The sequence below is a fragment of the Colletes latitarsis genome, chromosome 1 (assembly GCF_051014445.1).
Source record: "Colletes latitarsis isolate SP2378_abdomen chromosome 1, iyColLati1, whole genome shotgun sequence".
Classification (NCBI taxonomy): Eukaryota; Metazoa; Arthropoda; class Insecta; order Hymenoptera; family Colletidae; genus Colletes; species Colletes latitarsis.
The window spans coordinates 46,390,849-46,411,279 of NC_135134.1; the positions used below are offsets into that span (position 1 = coordinate 46,390,849).

Here is a 20,431-nt window from a genome sequence, read left to right on the forward strand (position 1 = left end):
TTTCGCGAGAACTCGGATGCACCAGGGTCGTCGAACTGCAAATAATGACGGGCTGTATGCAGTTGAGTGCAACGGCCTTTGTCGTAACCGTGAATGCACTCTCTCCGTGCAGTTGTTGGTGGCTCCCTGGCCCCTTTTCCTCGAAGGATCGCGAATCGAATCGCTGCTCTATCGCTTTCGGCGACCGTCCGCGACACGCGTCGAAGTTTCGCCCAGAGCTCGCGGACCTGGTTCCGTTTCCAGCGACTGTGCTTTCGTTTCAATCGACTCTATGAGAACGCGAGCACGATATAGCACAAGGACATCGCGCTACGCTGACCTCGTCTCCGTGTGACCCGAGCCGAGTGGCTCGCAGCACCCGACGTAATATATTCATGCCTCGAGTAGCAATGGATTCTGAAAGAGCAGACACGTCGAACGATTAATTAACTTCTTTGTGGGTGTCGCACGGCGCGACAAAAGGGCCTCGAAACGAGTGTCTTAGCCATTGATCGTAACGCGATAAATCACGTGTGAATTTGCTAATCGTACGCGAGTTATTCGTACGGGTAATTGAATTATTTATGTGTTTAACAACGCTTATTTGGGGATATACACATTTGTTTCTGTTAAATATTTATTTGCTAAATAAATACGACAGAATTTCGACCCAAGGATGTATTTAATTAATGCAGTTTTACAAAACGAAAATGCTGTTCTTAGCTTGGCGGTTTTCTGCTAACTGTGCTTGAGACTCGGGGGGAAAAGCGGGACGCTCAGGGGGTGCAATAAACGAGTGTCCTCCTCAGGTAGTACTGACCTTTGCAAGGGAGGGGACTGCACCAATGGATGCAAATTTTCATTAAAAATACATGCATGCAATGCTTATTCTCAACAGTTTCTAACGCCTAAGTATCGAGAATACTTACAGAGTTGGGTGAAAGGAATAGATTTCTATCTTTAGTTTATTCTACAAAATATTAATGAATTTTGTTTATCTTCGACATCTAGCGATACGTTCGCAGACATTGCGCTGAATTATTCACGAGTTAAGCTTCTAATAATAGAAAATAGTTCACGCTCGGAGTACCATTCCAAGGTTTCTCTTATCGCAAGCACCACTTCCTGCTTGTTGTTCGCGTTGTCGTACGTGTGTTTCGTTTTCGTTGGAGATAAGCGAAGTACGAACGATCGCGCGAACCCTTTCATTAGCTCATCCGCTCGAAAAACAATGCGAGAGCCAATTAAACTCGTTTAAGCTCTAGACGTGTATTATGTAAGAGTCGGCAAAGGGTGGCTGCTGTCATTGTGCCTCGTGAATAGTCCGCCGCGGTGACGAGCCATTTTTGCGGCGTGTTGGCGTGCGCCATTGTCTGGAACGAACGCGACGCCGCGTCTGAAAAGCTAAAATGTAAAAGACGTTTCCTCGAACGCGTTTTAAAATCGTATTGCGTCGTGGCTTTGAAATGTAACCGGTGTTCCTGATTTTCAGGAAAGGCGAAACCACGTGTCGCGAAGACGACAGGGACGACAGTTTGGAATATGTTTGGGAGGACTTGGAAGACCTCAGTCTCGAGTAAGTTTCAAATAAATATATTTGTGTAAATAGTAACGTGAAAATTATTTATTTCGTTATTTTTTTTAAGTTGTTCTCTCAATAGAATTAGTTTTTGTCAAGGTCAGTTACCCTAATATGAAATACGTCCCTATAGTTATCTTTATCACAGTTAAAGGTAACGTAAGAAACTTTATCAGTAATTAATGTCTTCTCGTTTAGTTCGTAAAAACAATGTTTACATGGAATGTTTTAGCAATATGTTTGCATCTAACAATTTCATATGATTACAATATGCTATTCTACATCTTAGTACTCAATTGCTCAATTAATTTTGTCGAAAAATTTCACAACTCCTCGAATTTTTTTCTTGAAAGTGGGTAGGATTTCGGGGGTATGTCTATTCACCAAAAATGATTGCAATTGATCCCCGCAACCGAAAATAATTTTTACAGAACGATTTGAAATTTTTGAATTTAATTGTTAATAACTTTTTAACGAAGCTTCCGTCAACAAATTGGTATTCTTGATTTTCGTCTCATTTTGGCCTCTAGAATCCTCTATTAAAATTTTTCCCAGGGGTAGTCGAACACCCTGTATCTTAGCTACCCGAGTAATTACTTTTACAGTAACGATTCTCAGATGAACGTTTCTATATCTTCCAACTACGTATAGATATCTGCTAATATCGAAATACACCTTCGCTACGCGAAAGATGATCGTGTCTGATCGATGTTCAGTTTAAGAATCGTTACTGGTAGCGGTATAAAACGTTCATAGAGGCAGTTTGAGAGAGTGCCCGCAGACGTGTCTATTTGTCGATTATCCGACATTCTACGAGCGTTTCTGATGACGTGCGCGACACACCGTCCGCATACCTATTTATGTTGTGCAACTTTCACTGATAACGAGAACAACATTCCAGAGGCGGTGTCTTCTGAATATTTAGAAGGTACGACTCTCGAACCAGTCGCGTGTCTAGGCAGTTCCACGTAGTGATCGTCTCGCGGACGGGTGTGCAAACGCGTCCGTCGACTCGTTTTTCTCGCTGTGCCAACTTTACCGCTGACATGCACAATTTTAACGACTCCTCCTGACGCTAGGTCCGTCACGTGCTGGGAATAATTAAGTCGAAGCGTGGTAACCGGCGGCGTCGGCCTGTTCCGCGTTAAAATACACTTTTCGCGCCACCGTGCTCGTCGTCGGAAGAAGGAAGCCGACGAATAATAGGATATTGTTCTCCCGCGACGTAGTGAGTTCCTTTCTTGTACCTTAAACGTATTGTAATGCATTGTAATCGTATGCAAATACGTCGCGAATGTGTTAGCAGCGAGCGAAAAGAATAACCTTTTGCTGTAACTTAACTGTCTTATCTGGAGACAAAACGGTTTGAATGGGACGCGGAGGATCGCTATCTTTTGTAGAGGAGATTAATATTCGAGGAACGTGCTCTGCAAGTCGGTATGTTCAATTTTAAACGCGTCCAGAACGGAAAGACACGTGCTAGAAAGTCCTGCGTCGAAGGAGCATATTTTCACATTTTTCGATATCGACGCGTACTACATCATCACTGTTTCTGCCATTAATATAAACCAGACGCGTCGATTTATTAACAAGGTCCAGTAATACAGAGAGATCTTTAAGAAAGAAAGATTTAATGCAGGAAATGAGAAGCAAAGAAATATCTGTTCTATTTATTAATTCATTTTTATTATTATCGATCGTATCCTCGAATCTTCTTGCGATACCTCCGTTAGCCTCCCCTCTTCTTCGAGCCTTTCTAGATTCGCTACTGATGGCAGATCTACGCGAGTCTATCAATGTCAAGCCAGATATACACTCGCAGCCGACTTCGCGTCGCGATTCAACGTACGAGCCTCGCAGCGCGAGTCTATTAGAGCAAAGTGCAATGCTCCAGCACGTACGCGTTAACCCGGTTTCAGTGTCATCAACGTCATCGACATGACAACTAGGCCGTCGCGAACTCGAGAGTTCCGCTCGTTATCACCAGCCACCCTAAATATCTGTTTCACGGAGGAACTTGCAGTTTACACGAACTCGCTTTTATCCGGAGCTTCCACCGTGAAAAAACACTCTTACCCGTTTCTCAGAGTCGAGCAAAGTCTTGTTCGAACAATAGACCTATTCGTGTCCTTTTTTCGATCGATTTATGAATATAATTTGACGATTGAAACTTTTATTTCGATCCAATGTTTGCACATACCTGGTATGAAGTTAAACAACCAGTTCGAACATTATTTTTAGCAAACGATAGAAAGAATGTCTTTCTTTCGTTGCTCGAATTTTCCATCTAAATAAGAATTTTGCTCGTCGATTGGCCGAGACATCATATTTCCCCGCATTTATTAATTTGTCGGAATGACTGTTCGTTTCGATCTCGTGCAACGAGCTAATTGCAGACCGCGCGGTCGCTCGATTGCCTCGATGAAACGAAAACGCCGGAACGAAACGGTCTCAGACTCTGTGCTCGATCGATTGACACGCCACTTTTGAGGATATTATTTCCCAGACCGGTCTTTGAACCGACGATGATCCGTGGGCGACGAGACTCGATTCTGTACGAATGACTGTCCCGACTAATTGCGTGAGAAAAGAGTTATTGTACGGACGTCATTCTAGCATTGTAACTGCGAGAGGAAGGAAATTCAAAGGGGTTGTAAAACTGTTATCGAATATTTAACATTAAACCTACTATGACTGTTCAAATTTTTTTGTCGATCCGACTTTCCGTTTTCGAGATATCGTAATTTATATAAAACATGAATTTTAAAATTCCGCTCTTCGCCATAGAAAAGACTATTAACACGCATTAAAAATACTAAAACTTTAGTTGCATGCAGCTCCGAAATCAATAGTGTTTTATTAATTATTGAGCCATTGTTAGAAGCGGCAAGGCCTCCCCTTTAAAATGGCTTTTGGTTTTTGTCGATCCGACTTTCCGTTTCCGAGATATCGTAATTTATATAAAAGATAATTTTTTAAATTCCGCTGTCCGCCTTAGAAAAGGCTATTAACGCGTATTAAAATTCATAAAACTTTAGACGCATGCAGTTCCGAAACTATTAGTGTTTTATTAATTGTTGAGCCATTGTTAGAAGCGGCAAGGCCTCCCCTTTAAAATGGCTTTTGGTTTTTGTCGATCCGACTTTCCGTTTCCGAGATATCGTAATTTATATAAAAGGTAATTTTTTAAATTCCGCTGTCTCTCGCTTCCCGTGTTAGAAAAGGCTATTAACGCGCATTAAAAATACGAAAACTTTAATTACGTGCAGTTTCGAAATTATTAGCATTTTCTCCATTATTGAGCCGTTGTTAGCAGCGGTAAAGCTTCCTCTTTGAAATGGTTTTTGGTTTTTGTCGATCGGACATTCCGTTTTCGAGATATCGTAATTTATGTAAAAGGGTATTTTTCTTAATTTGACTATCTCTGTCTCCGTCTGACGCGTCGCGCCGTACCTCCTTGTCGCACGGGAGTCGAGACAGTCACGTGACCAGGAAGTCGTAGTATTTCCAAGAATTTACTACGCACTGTTTACTATTGACGCGCGCGCGAGTTCATTGACGTAAACAAATGTTTCGCGCCCTTATATCTCCGAAACTAGCCACCGCATCGACTTGAAACTAAAATCGCCATATCTCCGGAACTAATTGAGCTATCGACTCTCACAAACGCTCATTTTAAAGGGCATTTCATCCTCTATCTAATGACTATACCAGCTACTATTATTTATGCTGTCTTCTATATTTATTTTCACATTTACTTTGACATTATTCACCCAAAAACGTTTCAGCAATTTCTATTGATCATACGACTGTCTACTGATAAATACGATTGTTCGGTTAAGCAAATTTTTTGATACTGGACTAGTTATTTTTCTGGTGTCGATCATATTATATTCAACACTGTACACAGGGACATTTACTTAAACTTCCAGAATAGGGGTATCAATAACACGCAATTTTTAATATACTACTTACTTTGACTCTGGGAAACTAATTGTAGACATAGTTTCGTAAAATATTAAGTTATAATTAGCTCGAATATAAAAATATTAAGTATTATTTCATTCTGCAGAATTGTTAAACAATATTATTTTGCGTGTAATTTTATTATTCTCACTGAACGATGCAACTTTCACTGTAAATTTATGAATATAGTAGTTGTTTCTTTCGTTTATGGTACCTTGAACAGTGTGAAGATAACGAATAAGAAAGTTCATAATTCTTTCAGCCCGATTTTACTTTTTCTCTAAAATTTCTGGCTTCAATTAAATGCCCAGATATTCTTCTGTATATTTGTAAATAATTATGAGCTGTTTAACTTTTAATAACTGTTCTTCCGATATCGTTACGTTCGCGAAAATATGCAATAAATTTTATGAATGGAGCTAACCTTCGGCTAGACCGTTACCTAGACTCGAGAGTAGATCAGACGCGAGTCGAGATATGGGCAAACCGGTTATGAAAAACTCTTGCTCTTGATTAAATACAAGACGGAATCACAATTGGATCAGTGGAATGTAGAAAATGTGGCGGAGAAAGTGTGACTTAGAATAATGAAAAGTTTTAACGAAACTGGAGTGTTGCACAGTGCAACACATTGCACTTCTTCGCATTCTTTTGCGCGATCGTATCTCAAACAGTATTTATTTCAATGTCAAGATTAAGAAACAACTTCTACGGATATTTAAAAGCCTAGAGATAGAATCCTGATTAACACAATTGACATAGCAGTCCGATCGATGAAAGATATCAAAACCTGAATCATAACTTTTTCTTTTTAAAATTCGTTGCTTATCTTAATGTGTCGCTCGTTTAGACGCGTTGTAAATAACTTTATCGCGAACAGCGGAGTTTCTCTCGAAAGCGTTTGCTCAGTCTTTAAAATTTTAGTCAAGAAGGAAAGCAACGGTATCGTTTTAACGGGAGTAACTCGAGCACAGGCGCCGGTTGGAAAAGCAAAGTTATATTTGCAATTTATTAGCAAAACTAACATAAATTCGTCATAGAATATTTCACGTTAATTTCATACGTATGTTACAATTATTATAAAGATTAGTACCAGTACGATTTATGATCTCGTGATTAAAATGTTCGTTATCATTTAAATGGAAAACTGGTTTTGCTTCCTCTGCGATGAAGCATCCGTAAAAAAACGTGTTTCGGCGCATAAAATGTGTATTATGAGTTCGTGAAAGTTGCGGGGGAATACGAAACGAACGATTTATACAATTATAAACGGTTATAAAACGAACGTTATTTAATGATTGTTGAGATACATTGGATATTTTATGTTTCTTATCGATGAAATATGCCAGCATTAATATCCATAAACGTTGTTCGATTATTACTATGTATTGGTTATTTTCTTACTTACATTTCCTATTAATTCAATTATAAATTTTTAATTTGTTCGTCTGTACAACTTGGATTTGTCAAGTTAGAAACCTTTCGTTTTATGGGTACGTAAAAGCAACAGTTATCTAACCTTAAAGTTTAAATTAATATGTAAAACGAGACAAGAGACTTACAATTAGGATGACAACCTTATCTGATGTTTCATGTGACACGTCGAAACCATTTACCACCATGATTATCAATCTTCTTAATACATACAAAATATAAAGTTTATTTTTTAAAATAAAGATAGTACAGTTCTTACCCGTCACACGAGACATCAGATAAGGCTGTCATCCTAATTATAAGTCTCCTTCCTCGTTAACAGTTACTTTGACTTTCTTCTATCCTCTTTCGTCGTTCTACATTTAAAATTATTTCGCTTGAATCTTACGACACAGCAGTTCCGTCATAAATTAACAAAAATTTCGCGTAACGATTCGTAGAATTAAAATAAAATAATTTTTCGATGCAAATTAGATTCCTGACTTTCCACACTGTCCTTTCGTTTCGTTAATTTATAATCGTAAATCGTTGCTGATAGATGCGGTGCTAAGCCTCGTACAAAGAAAATCTTTTTCAGAATATTCATTCGAGCAACGCCTAACAATAAGTCGTAATCGCGAAATAAATGTTCTCAACGGTAGATTTTTAGTCGAACGATATCGTATGCAAGAAACCTGGGCGCAGGGAGCGCGCATTAGCGGTATCGATCATCCATCAGTCAAGACAGGAACGAGGAAGCACTAAACGCCAGTCTGTTACAAATACAGAAACGCGGAACAGTTTTTTCTTGTCGAATATAATCGTGGGAACGCGCAACGGTAGAACGACCGAATTACATCGAACGGAACAGTATTCGTTTCCGCGGAAACCAGCAGATCGGTAATAATAATAGGCGCAAAACGGAGACGTAAAAAGAGTCGAACGTCTCCGTAACTGGTTCCAAGTCTGTACCGGGATTCCAGAAGAAAGCAACAGCGACGAAGGGACTCGTAATCGATTTCCCGAAGACGGCCGTGTTTCCCCGAGACTTTTTCGCGAAAGTGAAACTTATCTTCGAGCCGGGGACAGGTTGGTCCCGTTCCTCGTCGCCAGACATGCCGATTTCACGCCCGCGGAAACCCGTTTCTGACGAGCGGCTGAAGAACGAGAAACGTTTGCACAGCCGAGTGGAAAATCGTTCGTGCGCGGATACCGATATCGAAGTGTCTCATCTCCGCGACGTTTCCATCCGAACGGCGGAAACTGAAATTTCTTTTTCTCCTGCGTCGACTACAGAATCGTTTCTGTCGGCTTCGATTCTCGGATATCGTTTCAGATCCACGCGAATCACGATTCGATCCGGTTTGATTTAAATGGTTTATAGCTGTATGGAGGGAAAAATGCCTTCGTTTTGTGGAAATTGTTAATTGCCACTTAAAGCAACCATGCAGTAAAAGTAATTAACTGCTTTATCTGATTAATGCGAATGTGAATCTGACGTAAAGCAAATAGGAAGTTCTTTGAATATTTTAAGTAATTTATATACTACCACGACAGTTGTCAATAGTTAGGAATGGACTTGAAATTTGTTCGAACTGTAATGAAGATAATATAAATATTCAAGCAAATAGGAAGTTCTTTGAATATTTTAAGTAATTTATTTACTACCATGACAGTTGTCTATAGTTAGGAATGTAATCGAAATTTGTTCTAATTATAATGAGGGTAATATATGTATTCAATATTTTAAATTTTACAAATGTTAGGCTTCGTTAATTCCAAGTATTTTAAAGAATTATCGAAGCTCCAGTCTACCAGTGGATAATATCAAAATATTTTATTATATAACTATGTTTTTGAGCGATAAAAATTAGTAAGGGTGAGTTATTTGATCGAATATCCCCACTACTGTATCTTACTCGACTTCACTGCTCGTAATAAATTATAATCACCTACTAAAGATAGCTGTAAAATAGAAAGTTATCGAATATTATTATTGTATTCTTTCAGTACAATATAATGGAGAATAATTTTATTTTTCTTATTAAGGAGCTACAAAATAAATTAAGAAACCACGTCTCTAGACTTTGCAATGATCACGTTGATATTATAATATTTAGAGAAACTTCTAAACAATTTAAAATCAGTGTTCCAACATTTTTCGATCATGTTCTACTCGGAATATTTGCATGCATGGTTTGCGTTTGAAAACGAGATTGATATCCTTTGAAAACGGTGAACCGTGGGATGAACGAAATATGAAAAAGCGAACAACCTCGATATCGGATATTTTTCTTCAATGGCGTCGGTGATACACGCGATAGCGCAATGAAACCATAATAACGAATATGTCGTAATGCGATTTGCAAATGCTACTTGTCAGAAATGAAATTATACTGTCTCTAACCCGTCGGTTGAGAATTTATTCTTATCCCGTTGAAACCATAGCGGAAATCCGGAATAATTCAATTTGCATAATAAGTATCAGATAAAACGCGAATGCATTATGTTCAATTTTTTTCTATCGCCCTTCCGCTTACATTGCACAGCGTACCGTACTCTAATCGATCTAAACGGCTCTTAGAAAATTTTACGGCTACCGATTTGCAATTAACCAACTGCAAATTCGATCGATCCGAAGAAAAATGGATTTGTTAATAGCGACAATAGTTGGTGGATCTTTTCGAGTTATCAAGCACTAATAGTCCTTTGATAGGGTCACTGATCTTCCCGAGAATTTAATCACAGCTTAAATCAATTCTAATCTTTCTAATTGGACAAGATTGGGGTTGATTTGCTTCGGATTAAACTGTTAATTCGTAAAAATTTATATTTCATACTATGATGACTATTAATTAGACAAACTGTTCGCTTGAATACGTTGCAAATGTTTCGTTAAACAATGTTTCTACTTCTATACATACCTTTCGTTAGGACTTAGTTTTTTTATTATTATTTCGATTAACATAATTTCTGAAACATTCTGAATTTTTATTGTAGAATCGTCAGACCTATTCCATCCCTCGAACCCAATTTTTCGTCATTAAACGAGGAACTACTGTGCCTCTTACGCGCTTGTATCTGTTAACATGGACATTTTTTTAATCATCGTGTCATTTATACGAAATCCATTTCAGGGATTCTTACGATTCTAATAAAAATTCGTCAATAAACAAATTGTACTTGAATCGTCAGTATTACTATTTCCTTGGAGCTGACGTTAACAAAGGTTTCACGCAGGACACGTCGAGTGCAAAATATCAGGCCATTTATTTGCTAGCTGCCGCCCACGTACTTTTCTATTGTAACCTCGACTTCCGGTCTTTCTTCGATGCAGCCTATAATGCTGATATTGACACCAATTTTGCTATCAACGGTTAACGGGGTCATTGTCTTTACCACCACGGAATATCAATGTAGTCGAGCGATGCATGCGGTTTATCTGGCCGCGAGAAACCTGGCGCAGTTCGATGCCGATGCTGAAACGTAAATCGCGACGGGACGTAGCACGAGGGAATTGAATTAAGTGCTCTCACCTGTACCGCGTAAGGTCGGTCGTTTCCTTGCCCCCAAAGCTGCCGTTTCACTTCGGGGTCAAGTTTCCAAGGTCCCGCGAAAGTGGATCCATCACGACCTGTCCGCTATCAATTGTCCTCTGCCACGATTTTCAATTCCTAGAACAGACGTTCACGCTGGGAAATTTTTTGAAAAAATTTGGTCATGAGCTCGTAATAGAATTTAAAACAATATTTCGAACGTATTGAATTTTAGAGAAAAACTATAATCCCCCTTCCCGTTTGTTTATTTCTGTATTAAATTGAAAGATCCCCTTTTGGGAGTGGTACCTTTGGTTTTTGGCTCGATGTTCTCGAGATGGATTTTTGGGAGTAAATTAATTTTCAAATATTCATTATTTTCTATTTTACTTGATGAAACATTTTTAAAGTCCCATATCACCATACGACGCAAAAGAATATAAAGAGAATTCCCTATTTTTGCTAGGAAAAATGTTGTCAAAGGAAGATTTACTCGTTAATTTTCTCTAATTATATACTGTATCGCGATTGTCAGTTGCGTCGATCTGGTCACTGCACCTTAAAATTAACGAGGATTTTTCATATTTGTAATTGTAAGAAAAGTGAAAGTAGCTGTGATGGTATCAAATCGGTGGATCTTTATCTCAGAAAAGAAAGGATCCGATTTTCACTTCTACGTGTTATACTGGGATTCCTGGAAATACAGTGAAGCGTTGAAATGTCACACGATCTTCCCAAGGTGCGTGTTAGAAGCTGCTGTTCACAAAATTTATTATACCCTGTGGGTAATAAATTAGCTAGAGGTGCCACGTTCTTCGTGATTCTCGTATGCTTGCGCTTGAAAGGCGATTTACAGTAAAAACTGCAACAGAGAGTATGCAAAGTATCAATCGCGAATACAAGTGTCACGCTCCCGGACTTGAGGCAGTGTTGTACACCGTAAATGGAATTTTTATTTTGCGTTCGTTATACTTTTCGAGAATATATTATATTTCTGTACGAGCTCCATCCACAACTTCTAAAACTCTTCACTCTTTCATGAAATTATTAAGAACCGTCTTGTTTACATTTTTTATATATTATATCGTGCATCCAGTGAGACTATTCCCTGTTGAAATAAAATAAAAATAAAATGTCAATTTTCATGGAAATCAAATGTATAGTTGTATGAATAGTATGAATAGTTCAAAAACTATTATAAGGGTTGCAAGCGTTGGTTACGTATTAAAAATCATCTTATTCATATTTCCTACATATTATATCGTGAATCCAATGGGACTATTCTCCATTCAAATAAAATATCAATTTTCATGGAAATCTAGCGTGCACAAAAATGCAAATACGTTTTCGTGTGATACTTGAATAATTTAGAAACAGAAGGTTATTTTTCACAATCTTCGAAGCAAAACGGACGGTATTAGGTCACTTTACAGTTCTCGACGAGGTATTTTACCGCATCGTTGCAGACGAATGTTGATTCCAGCCCTCCCATCCACGATTTCCGCCAGCGATTGGATTCGACGCGTCGATCATATCGTCGTAACACGCCCCACGTGCGCCGGCGTTCCTTTGCAATTAAGCGTATCAGCGATCGTGTGTGGTAACAATTAATAGAATTCCACTTGATCCCGTTTATCATAACGTTCCGCGGGGCCGATCGACGATCCTCGCGTCTTTTTTCCACGCGACGTCGCGTCTGTTGACCGTGAAATTAACCGAGCAAAAAAAGGGAAACCGCCGCTGCACCGCGGACGAGCTGTTTAACGACATCGCGCACGAACTTGTTAATTGCAGTTTACCCAGCCGTACGATCATCCGCGATTAATAACCGACGTTGGAAAGCGGAAGATTTAAAAACGCAATCCTCGAACGACCTCGTTAATGCGTGTTTCCGAACGATTTCGCCGCGATTTATTTGAAAATCGAAATTAACAGTGATCGACTATAACGTTTTCATGAAACTAAACATCCCTCGATTCATTTTTAATTTATTATTCGTGACGACTGTAGCCTCGTCATCGAGAACTTGCAAAGAGTTAAACTCGACATTGTACGGCTTACGTTGATGCTTTTTAACAAAAGTTGACTTTCTATTATATAGCTCGATCATTTACAATGGCACGTTTTCAATTATCTCGAATAAAAATTTGTTCTCGAAGCAATAGATTTCATTATGATTTTACGAATGAAAGTCATTAGCAGCCTTCAGTATGTAACGCTGACGTAAAGTCCCCTGCAGACTGTATAAAATCACGGAAAGTATTCCTGGTTGCAATCTTTCAGGAAATTGTAAATTCTAGAACGGAATCCAATTCATTTCTCCGCGCCATAAATTTGCCAGAGATTAGATGTTATGACAATGCCAGGAGAAATATGTAGGTACGCTGGCGTTCCGTGTAGCGTGGTTTTGCAACATAGTGCAACGTTTAATGGTTGGTACGAAGATTCCGAGGAGAATATATTTCTCTGGGAGATTTTAAGATAAGCTTACCTCCAAGGGAATGTTGTATTTTTAGTTGCTAGAATCAAAGGGAGCATACAGAGTGACTCGTCCGAAAATGTCGTTTTTGCAACGTGGACGAACCAGAGACGAATTAAAAGACTCAGAAATTGGATGATTTGTTTAACGTCCACGGTAGCAACATTTTCAAGAAATTTTGAAATATTTTGAGCATCGTCAAGGGAAAAACTCAATTTTCTATCGATTTTAAAAATTCTTAATATTGATATCGAAATTGTAAACACGAAACTTGGATTCGACGTTCGTTTTCGCGACTCTTCACGAACGAAGGATTTCGACAGTACGGTTACTAAGAATTAAAGAACCGAAGAAATCGACGGTTTATTGTTTAGAACCGTGACGAACACCAATCAGTCGAAAGCTTTTATAGCGTATCGTTCGGATTCGCCAAGGCTTCGCTCGAATAAATATCAAAGAAAACTCCGGTGCCGGAACGAATCTTGACGACCACGATAATAAGATAATTAATATTCAATAACATTTCATGATTTTTTCATGATGAAAACGGTAGATCGGAGTGGTTTCTAGGTCGCAGAATTTAATTTTCACATTAAAATTTGTATTACCATGGTTAACCCGTGTAGACGTAAGAAGGCAATTAAACATATTTTAAAAGTTAATTTCCTACTTTGCTTATAATATTGAAAGCTAATTATAAGATAAAATTCTGAGAAGCTATTAAAGTCTACATTTATATGGGTGAAAGAGATTTACAAGTTCGTTGTCCTGAACATTCCTCCAGCAATTTGGTCGATATTTATTATTATCATTAGAATATAAATTTAATGATTTACCAAATTCTATTTAAAATAATACTGTTAATATTTGCTTCCACTGTTGTATACAATACAAGTATACGTGTTCTGCGGTACAGAAAATCATATCTCCTAATAAGTGTGAAGATACGTTATTTGGTACAAACAAAAACGAATAATTGAAGCAGTTCTTTCAGAAAGCAACTGAACTGACGCAATACCACAAAATCACTGCGTGAAAACGCGTGTATCCATATAAAAAAAAATTTTTCACAACGGTCTGTAATCGCGTTACGCGAATGTTACCGCATTTTTTCGTTGTGTTATAGAAAATAGTGGTATCCGACTCTGTGTTAATACGTACGTCTAGTGTATTTAATTTCGCATGACTCGGCTGGATTCCTTGCCAAGCGTGGAATCGTTTGTAGACCGAGCTCGAGACTCGCGCGTTAAAACTACGGAGTACCAATCTTGCAGATGTCCTGCTTAGAAATTGGTCATAGAACGTCCGAACGTAATTGCAGAAATTTGGTTCCGTCGTTCGCGGGAACTTTCAGCAATCTATAGCGCCCGTTAATCGTTTCTAACAGATGCAGGTACTTTCTCCAACACATCGAGGATTTCACGTGAAAAATAAAAAAGCTTCTTTCTCTTCTCCTTCTTGACCAACGAGTTTTAAGAGCGAAAAACAAAGAGAATAAATATTGATATCGTTCGTGTTTAACGCTTTGTTCGAACGAATTTTCGCGAATATTATTCTTCTTACGACTTCGTAGGTTTTATATACATATGGTTATCTTTCTTAACGTGTAATTAGAAAATTCGAATGTTGCGAGGAACATGAAATCGATAAAAAATGAATGTTTAATTGATTTGTTGATCATTTTCAAAATATGCACGAATTAGTGGAAATTTCTTTGAAAAGTGCACAACAGGCTAGAATTGATACTGGCACAATTGTTTCCGCTTGTCCGCTCATTAAGTTCACAAGATCTCGTTGGGAATGGGACCTTAACGAGCAGATTTTCCGATAGAAGTAAAATCTCAAGTATTCTAAACATAAATTCACAGAACTTGTAAATATATGCGAATAAGATTATTGTGGTCCGTACTAACGACAAAATTTTATAGTTTTTATCATCCGAAAATTAGAAAGCGATATCCAGATAAAATAATTCGTTGAATTAAGAATACCTTGAAACAAGTTAATTATTTTGAAATCGAAATTGTTTACTCTTTCAGACTCAGAACTTTCTAAGTTTCTTGAAAATATTTTGTTTTATTTACTCGTTGAAAGTTTGATATCTAATTTTTGCGCAAAGCAAAAGTTTACTTTTTGGTTGATACTTTTAAGTATCGTGTTTTTCTCAGAAAATGTTTCAATTTTTCGACTCGTAAGTCATCTCGAAAGACCATCGTTTACTCGAGATATTAACATGGTTGTTAATTACAAATAATACAAAACGTAAACATACATCCAATGTTCACATGCGTGTCGAATAGATTCTTAATGGACCATTTTGAAATTGAGGATGTGTAAATTGAATATACTATCCTGCAAAACATTCACCAAACGACTCATTTAGATTTAAAAATGATTAAAAAATAAACGCAAATAAAATTTCTTTCTTACGATGGTTTGTAAATTAAGAAAAGGAAGCTTTTGATGTTGCTAAGAACGCATAATGAGCAAAGATTAAATACACGGATACACGAGTTCACTACGATCTACTTGTAATATTTTGAAAAGCGTAATAAAAGAGACTGTATGAAATCATTATGAATACGTGTAATGAATGAAAATTACACTCGGACGCTAAACAGTTATATCTACTAAGTTTCTATCGCCCCAATTAAGTTCAATAATAAATTAGAATCAAGAGCGTGTTAAAATTCCGATGCTAATTCCTCTCATTTGATTAACATTTTCTAGCAAATAACAAAAAAGATTTTCAACCACGGAAGCTACACGTAAGAAAAATCAGTTAGCCACATGTGCATATGTTAATTATTATATAAAATTTTTTAATCGTTTATAAGAAACCTTTAATGATGAAAAATAGTGTACTAAACATCGTACAAAATTTCTTATGTTCAAATTTAGAAACGCGTGCACGTTCTAATAAAATATCGAAGAAGGAACCATCTGGATCCACGAGGGACACGTGAAACGAAAAATTTATTACTCCATCTGTTAAAAATATAGGGCGTCCCCATTCGTTGCAATGGTAATAAAATTTTCTGGAAAAATAAATCATCAAATGCTTTTCCTTTAAGTTTCAGTTTTCTAAATTCTCTGAATCGTATCTACGGAAATGTTCGAATCGATCGCTTATTCGCGTAAACATGATTTACAGCTGTTTAGACACGATAATGAAGTGTGTACATACTCGAGGAACAGATAACGATAAGAGTGAGAGTTGGGATCACATTTGTTACACAGTACATACGCTTGTTACTTGATAGAAGAGATGTCTTTAAACTGTTATATTTCTATACATTCGATTTTTCATTATCACCTAAATCCTCGCACGCATGCATTGAACACTTTTTTTACTAAAAAGGATTGAGTCCAGTAAAAGAAACGTTTGTCATATCAAATTATAATAATAGAATACTCTCTTACAATTTAATTCTTTTATAAGCACTCTTCTAATATACAATCCTGATAAATACACTATTCATTTTTTAATTTACTAACACACGATGTAAATTCTCAGTGATTTACACTGATACCAAATTTTGTACACGTCGATCCACAATTCGTTCAAACATACTGATAAATATAAAAAGAAGGAACTATCGGAAATCATGAAAAATATATTAAGCTCGATAGAAGAACACATCTCGAAGGCAATCGTGTAACTCCATTGAGATAGCAATACTTATAAGTCAGTTTTCTTGGCGTTCGATTCACTCTCGAAAGCCGGTCACGTAGCAGTGCATTCTCCCCTTTTGTTCCGGCAACTTTTCTCGTACATATCAGCTCTTTTCTCTCACGATCTTATCCAACGGGCTGACCCACCCCGTCCCCTATCCTGGCAACCTTTCTCGTAACCCTTTTCGTCGACCTATGCCGCACGTGCCGCACCTGAAGTGCCTCCAGGCGGATCTTACGTAACGTGGATGTCTTGCATAACGCTGTCATTACACTGTTATAATAATTCGTTCGGTGTTAGGAACGAGCAACCACGACTCTTGGTTTCCCAAGGCATTCGACAAAATTGAAAAGATACTAGGAACAATTATAAACTCAATCGTACTTCTACACTTTTTATAACGTCAGAGCAAAAGTCCTAGAAATCGTTTTTTATATGGTGTCTTTATATTGCCACACGATTCAATTATTTACTTTTAACGCATTAGCTGCCACATCAGTTTTCCATGTCCAAAGATGTCCTCAACATTTGTTCAAACTACAGCGTGTAACATAGAAATATTCGATAATCGTGAATTTGTTACTTTACAATATTCCAAATTTTGCAACACGTTTTGTAAGCTATTTTCAATAGCAATATTTAATCCGTACCTCGTCTCTAACAAATGGTAAATCTTGTTTTATTTCATTTCCTATTTATGTACCTGTTTCGTTACATTTATGCAACAGAGACATTGAATTACAGTAAAATAACATAAATTTGAACAATACCTTGAAACCTGACAGAATAAGATTTAATTGAATGATAACGAATATAAAATGTAACTCGAAAACAAGCTGAGATAGAACAAAATGAAATTGCTTCTATTCCCCCGCGTGCACTGGATATATCTAATCTTAGGTATGTTAAACGTACATATTATTTCAATTAGACTTACGAATTAACGAGCAAGAGATGGGCACAAAACAGTCGCAATTCCACACCGTGCGTAATTAAGGTTAACCCATTTTCTCTTTTACTCTCATTTAACACGATAAGCTTGCAAAAAAACAAAACGTTAATTATGTTACGTTTTCTAATTTGCAACGAAAAAGTAACCATATTATTCCTCAAATCTGTGTAAGAATACAATTCTGAAAGCGTCCCATAAATCAGTCAGTAACGCCTAATGAGTTAATTGCATATCAGTCCGTAATTGTACCTTGCAGTGCAATAAAAACGATACCCTTCCTTTTTGCTATCATAACACTTAATTTCCTGCAACAGAGGTATAATTATAAATTTACTTTTTTCTCTTTCCTTCGAAAAACCATCGAAAGCAAAACGAACGATGCTATTTTAAACGATAATCGACCAAATGTGTTCGAGCCCGCGATGCCCCCTTTATTTACAGTCTCTTCGTCGTTTTTCTTTTTCAGACGCGAGGAAAAGTTCGTCCACGAAATTGTTGGGAATCGCGTTTCCGGAAAAGGCGAGACTCGATACGCTCGATAAGTCGAAACGCGGAGCGCTGGGGACGCGATGCTGTAAATCTTCGATAGTTTAATCGATACACTCGTTCTTTTTACGATGACGAGGTGTCTCGCGAATAGAATTGCGAGGTCGATCGGGGAAAGTCACAGCTGCGAGCCGGTTGGAGATCCCAGAAAAATCCACCGAGCTTCGGAACACCATTCGCAAATGCTCTCGCTGGCTGACCTACATTTCGGCACGCTGATAAATTTCAAAGGAATATTAGATGTACCCGGCCGGTTTGCCTCGAGAATGAAGCGAGCATTCCATCCGGCATGATGTATCAGATTATAGTGTATTCTACCGGTAAACGATTAAATTGCAATAAAAATGACACTGCGTTCGCGCGAAAGTTTCGCTCGCTGGCAAAACTAGGACGCGACTTAGCTTTTCGAAAACAAAGTCTTCGGTGATCATTTTTGCGAACTGACTTTCGTTGCACCCGTCGAATCACTATAGTCACTCGCAATAGCTGAAATTTTGCAAGATCATATTGATCAAAGACACGTCGACGACGTCCAAAATGATTTTAAACGATTGAAATTAAAAATGACAAACAATTGATCCATTTCCACAGATTAATATATTAATTTATTCTCGATCCATGCACTCGAAACAAAAAATTGCAGTAACGAAATGACTCGCAAACCGGGCTCGTGGAACTTTCACAAAGATACGTGGCTCTTTTCTAAGCGAAAATGTAAAATATTCATAGAGAGAAAGGTCCATTCTTCGGTACAGGGATGTAGTTTTATGACATAATTGTTTTGTTTTGGTGCACAGAGCGCTTTGCGTCGATTTGTGCATGTTTTGTATACGCAAATCGATTCCGACTGTCTTTCCGCGTATAAAAGTGTGAAGTCATAAACATTGAAAACGCAATACTTTGAGAGATATTGCAAATTTAATGTTACGACATTACTTTCTCCCAGCGGGAGTTTAATCGTTCCATCATGAACGTATAAACATTTTATTGCAAGCTTCCTGACATTTTTTATTACGTTCTTAAGTTGCACTGCAGTTACAATCGCACATTTATTTGCAATTTTAACTTTCGCGTCAGTAATTGAAACAAAAGGCAACGTATTCACAACATGTTCGACAAATAAGCTTACAAATTATGAGCAAAACCCTATTATGACACGAATTTATTCTAATAACGCGTGCAACGTAAACCCATATTTACTTTCGTTAGGATACGTGTCAAACTGATTCAATCTGACACAGGTAATAAGCAGAATCTGAAAAGCAAACTCACTCTGACGCAAATCTACTGCAAACCGAATGAAATTTTATGAATAATATTTATAGATCGCATTGATCGCCTGACACCCATGATTACGATCACTCTTACACGATCTAGCATGATAAATACTATTTTAATACGAAGATGAAGCTATCGAGTGCAGGTATAAAGTACGAAATATCTCGTTATACGATCTCGTGATTTATGTGAACAAATACACGGTTGAATTTATAAAAACAAGCGCAGCATTCACTTTCGTTACTTACATATTTTATTCTCTGTTTACAGTCTCGATCATCTTATTAATAGTTTCATATTGAGAAATAATGGAGAAACTTAGCCTTTCTTCGTACAATAAATCAGAATAATTTGAAGATCGCATTGGATAGGAACAGATTTTCCACGATCACTGGTTACACATACTCTTCTTTTATTTTTGCAGTAACAGTCATTTAAAAAGTTGTTCCTCGAACACGTTCCAACGGTGCAAAGACTACGACTAAATAAGAAATATCTAATTGCCTCGCTAATGATAGATATCATTGTATTAATCAAGTCGTAAAATTCTTATATTAATAGCAATGCGTAACGTTATGATCCTGAGAGAACGTCGAGCGATTATTCCGCTGTTTGTAATCTTCGCGCGAATCGAAAAGTTACACGACCTTTCCGAACGGATTCATCGAGATGCAACGCTCCGCGAAGAAGACCTTTTCTCATTCGCGTTTTCTCAGCTCTAACGAACATCTATTTGCACGAATATTGCGTCACCAGCATCCTGACGGGCGTTAATGTCGTAACGACGTTACAGATAGAATTAGAATCCAGTCTATGGGTAACTCGAGCTGTTTTATCTCGACGGTCGGCTGTTGTTGAAAGTATTTTGCAGCGTCAGGGGACAATAACTCGTATTCTAGACGATACATGTATCGGATACGTGGTTCAAAAAATAATGAAACGCGATCGTGTTTGGTGTACATGGACGTTAAACACTTTGGCGCCTGGGGCGAATTAAAGAATCTCGATATTGTGGTCGTGGTCATCG

At 37.7% G+C, this 20,431-nt stretch overlaps 1 protein-coding gene across 3 annotated transcripts in view; it reads left to right on the top strand.

Moving 5' to 3' along the window:
* The window catches only part of LOC143340524 (uncharacterized), a 78,580-nt gene that overhangs the window by 1,872 nt on the left and 56,277 nt on the right, over window positions 1-20,431 (top strand). For all 3 annotated transcript variants that reach the window (XM_076762636.1, XM_076762601.1, XM_076762610.1), the window contains exon 2: window positions 1,472-1,555. Coding sequence is in view for 2 of the 3 variants with exons in the window: in XM_076762601.1 (XP_076618716.1) it covers window positions 1,472-1,555 (84 nt within the window). In the remaining variant the exon portion in view is untranslated. The remainder of the gene's footprint in view (window positions 1-1,471; window positions 1,556-20,431) is intronic.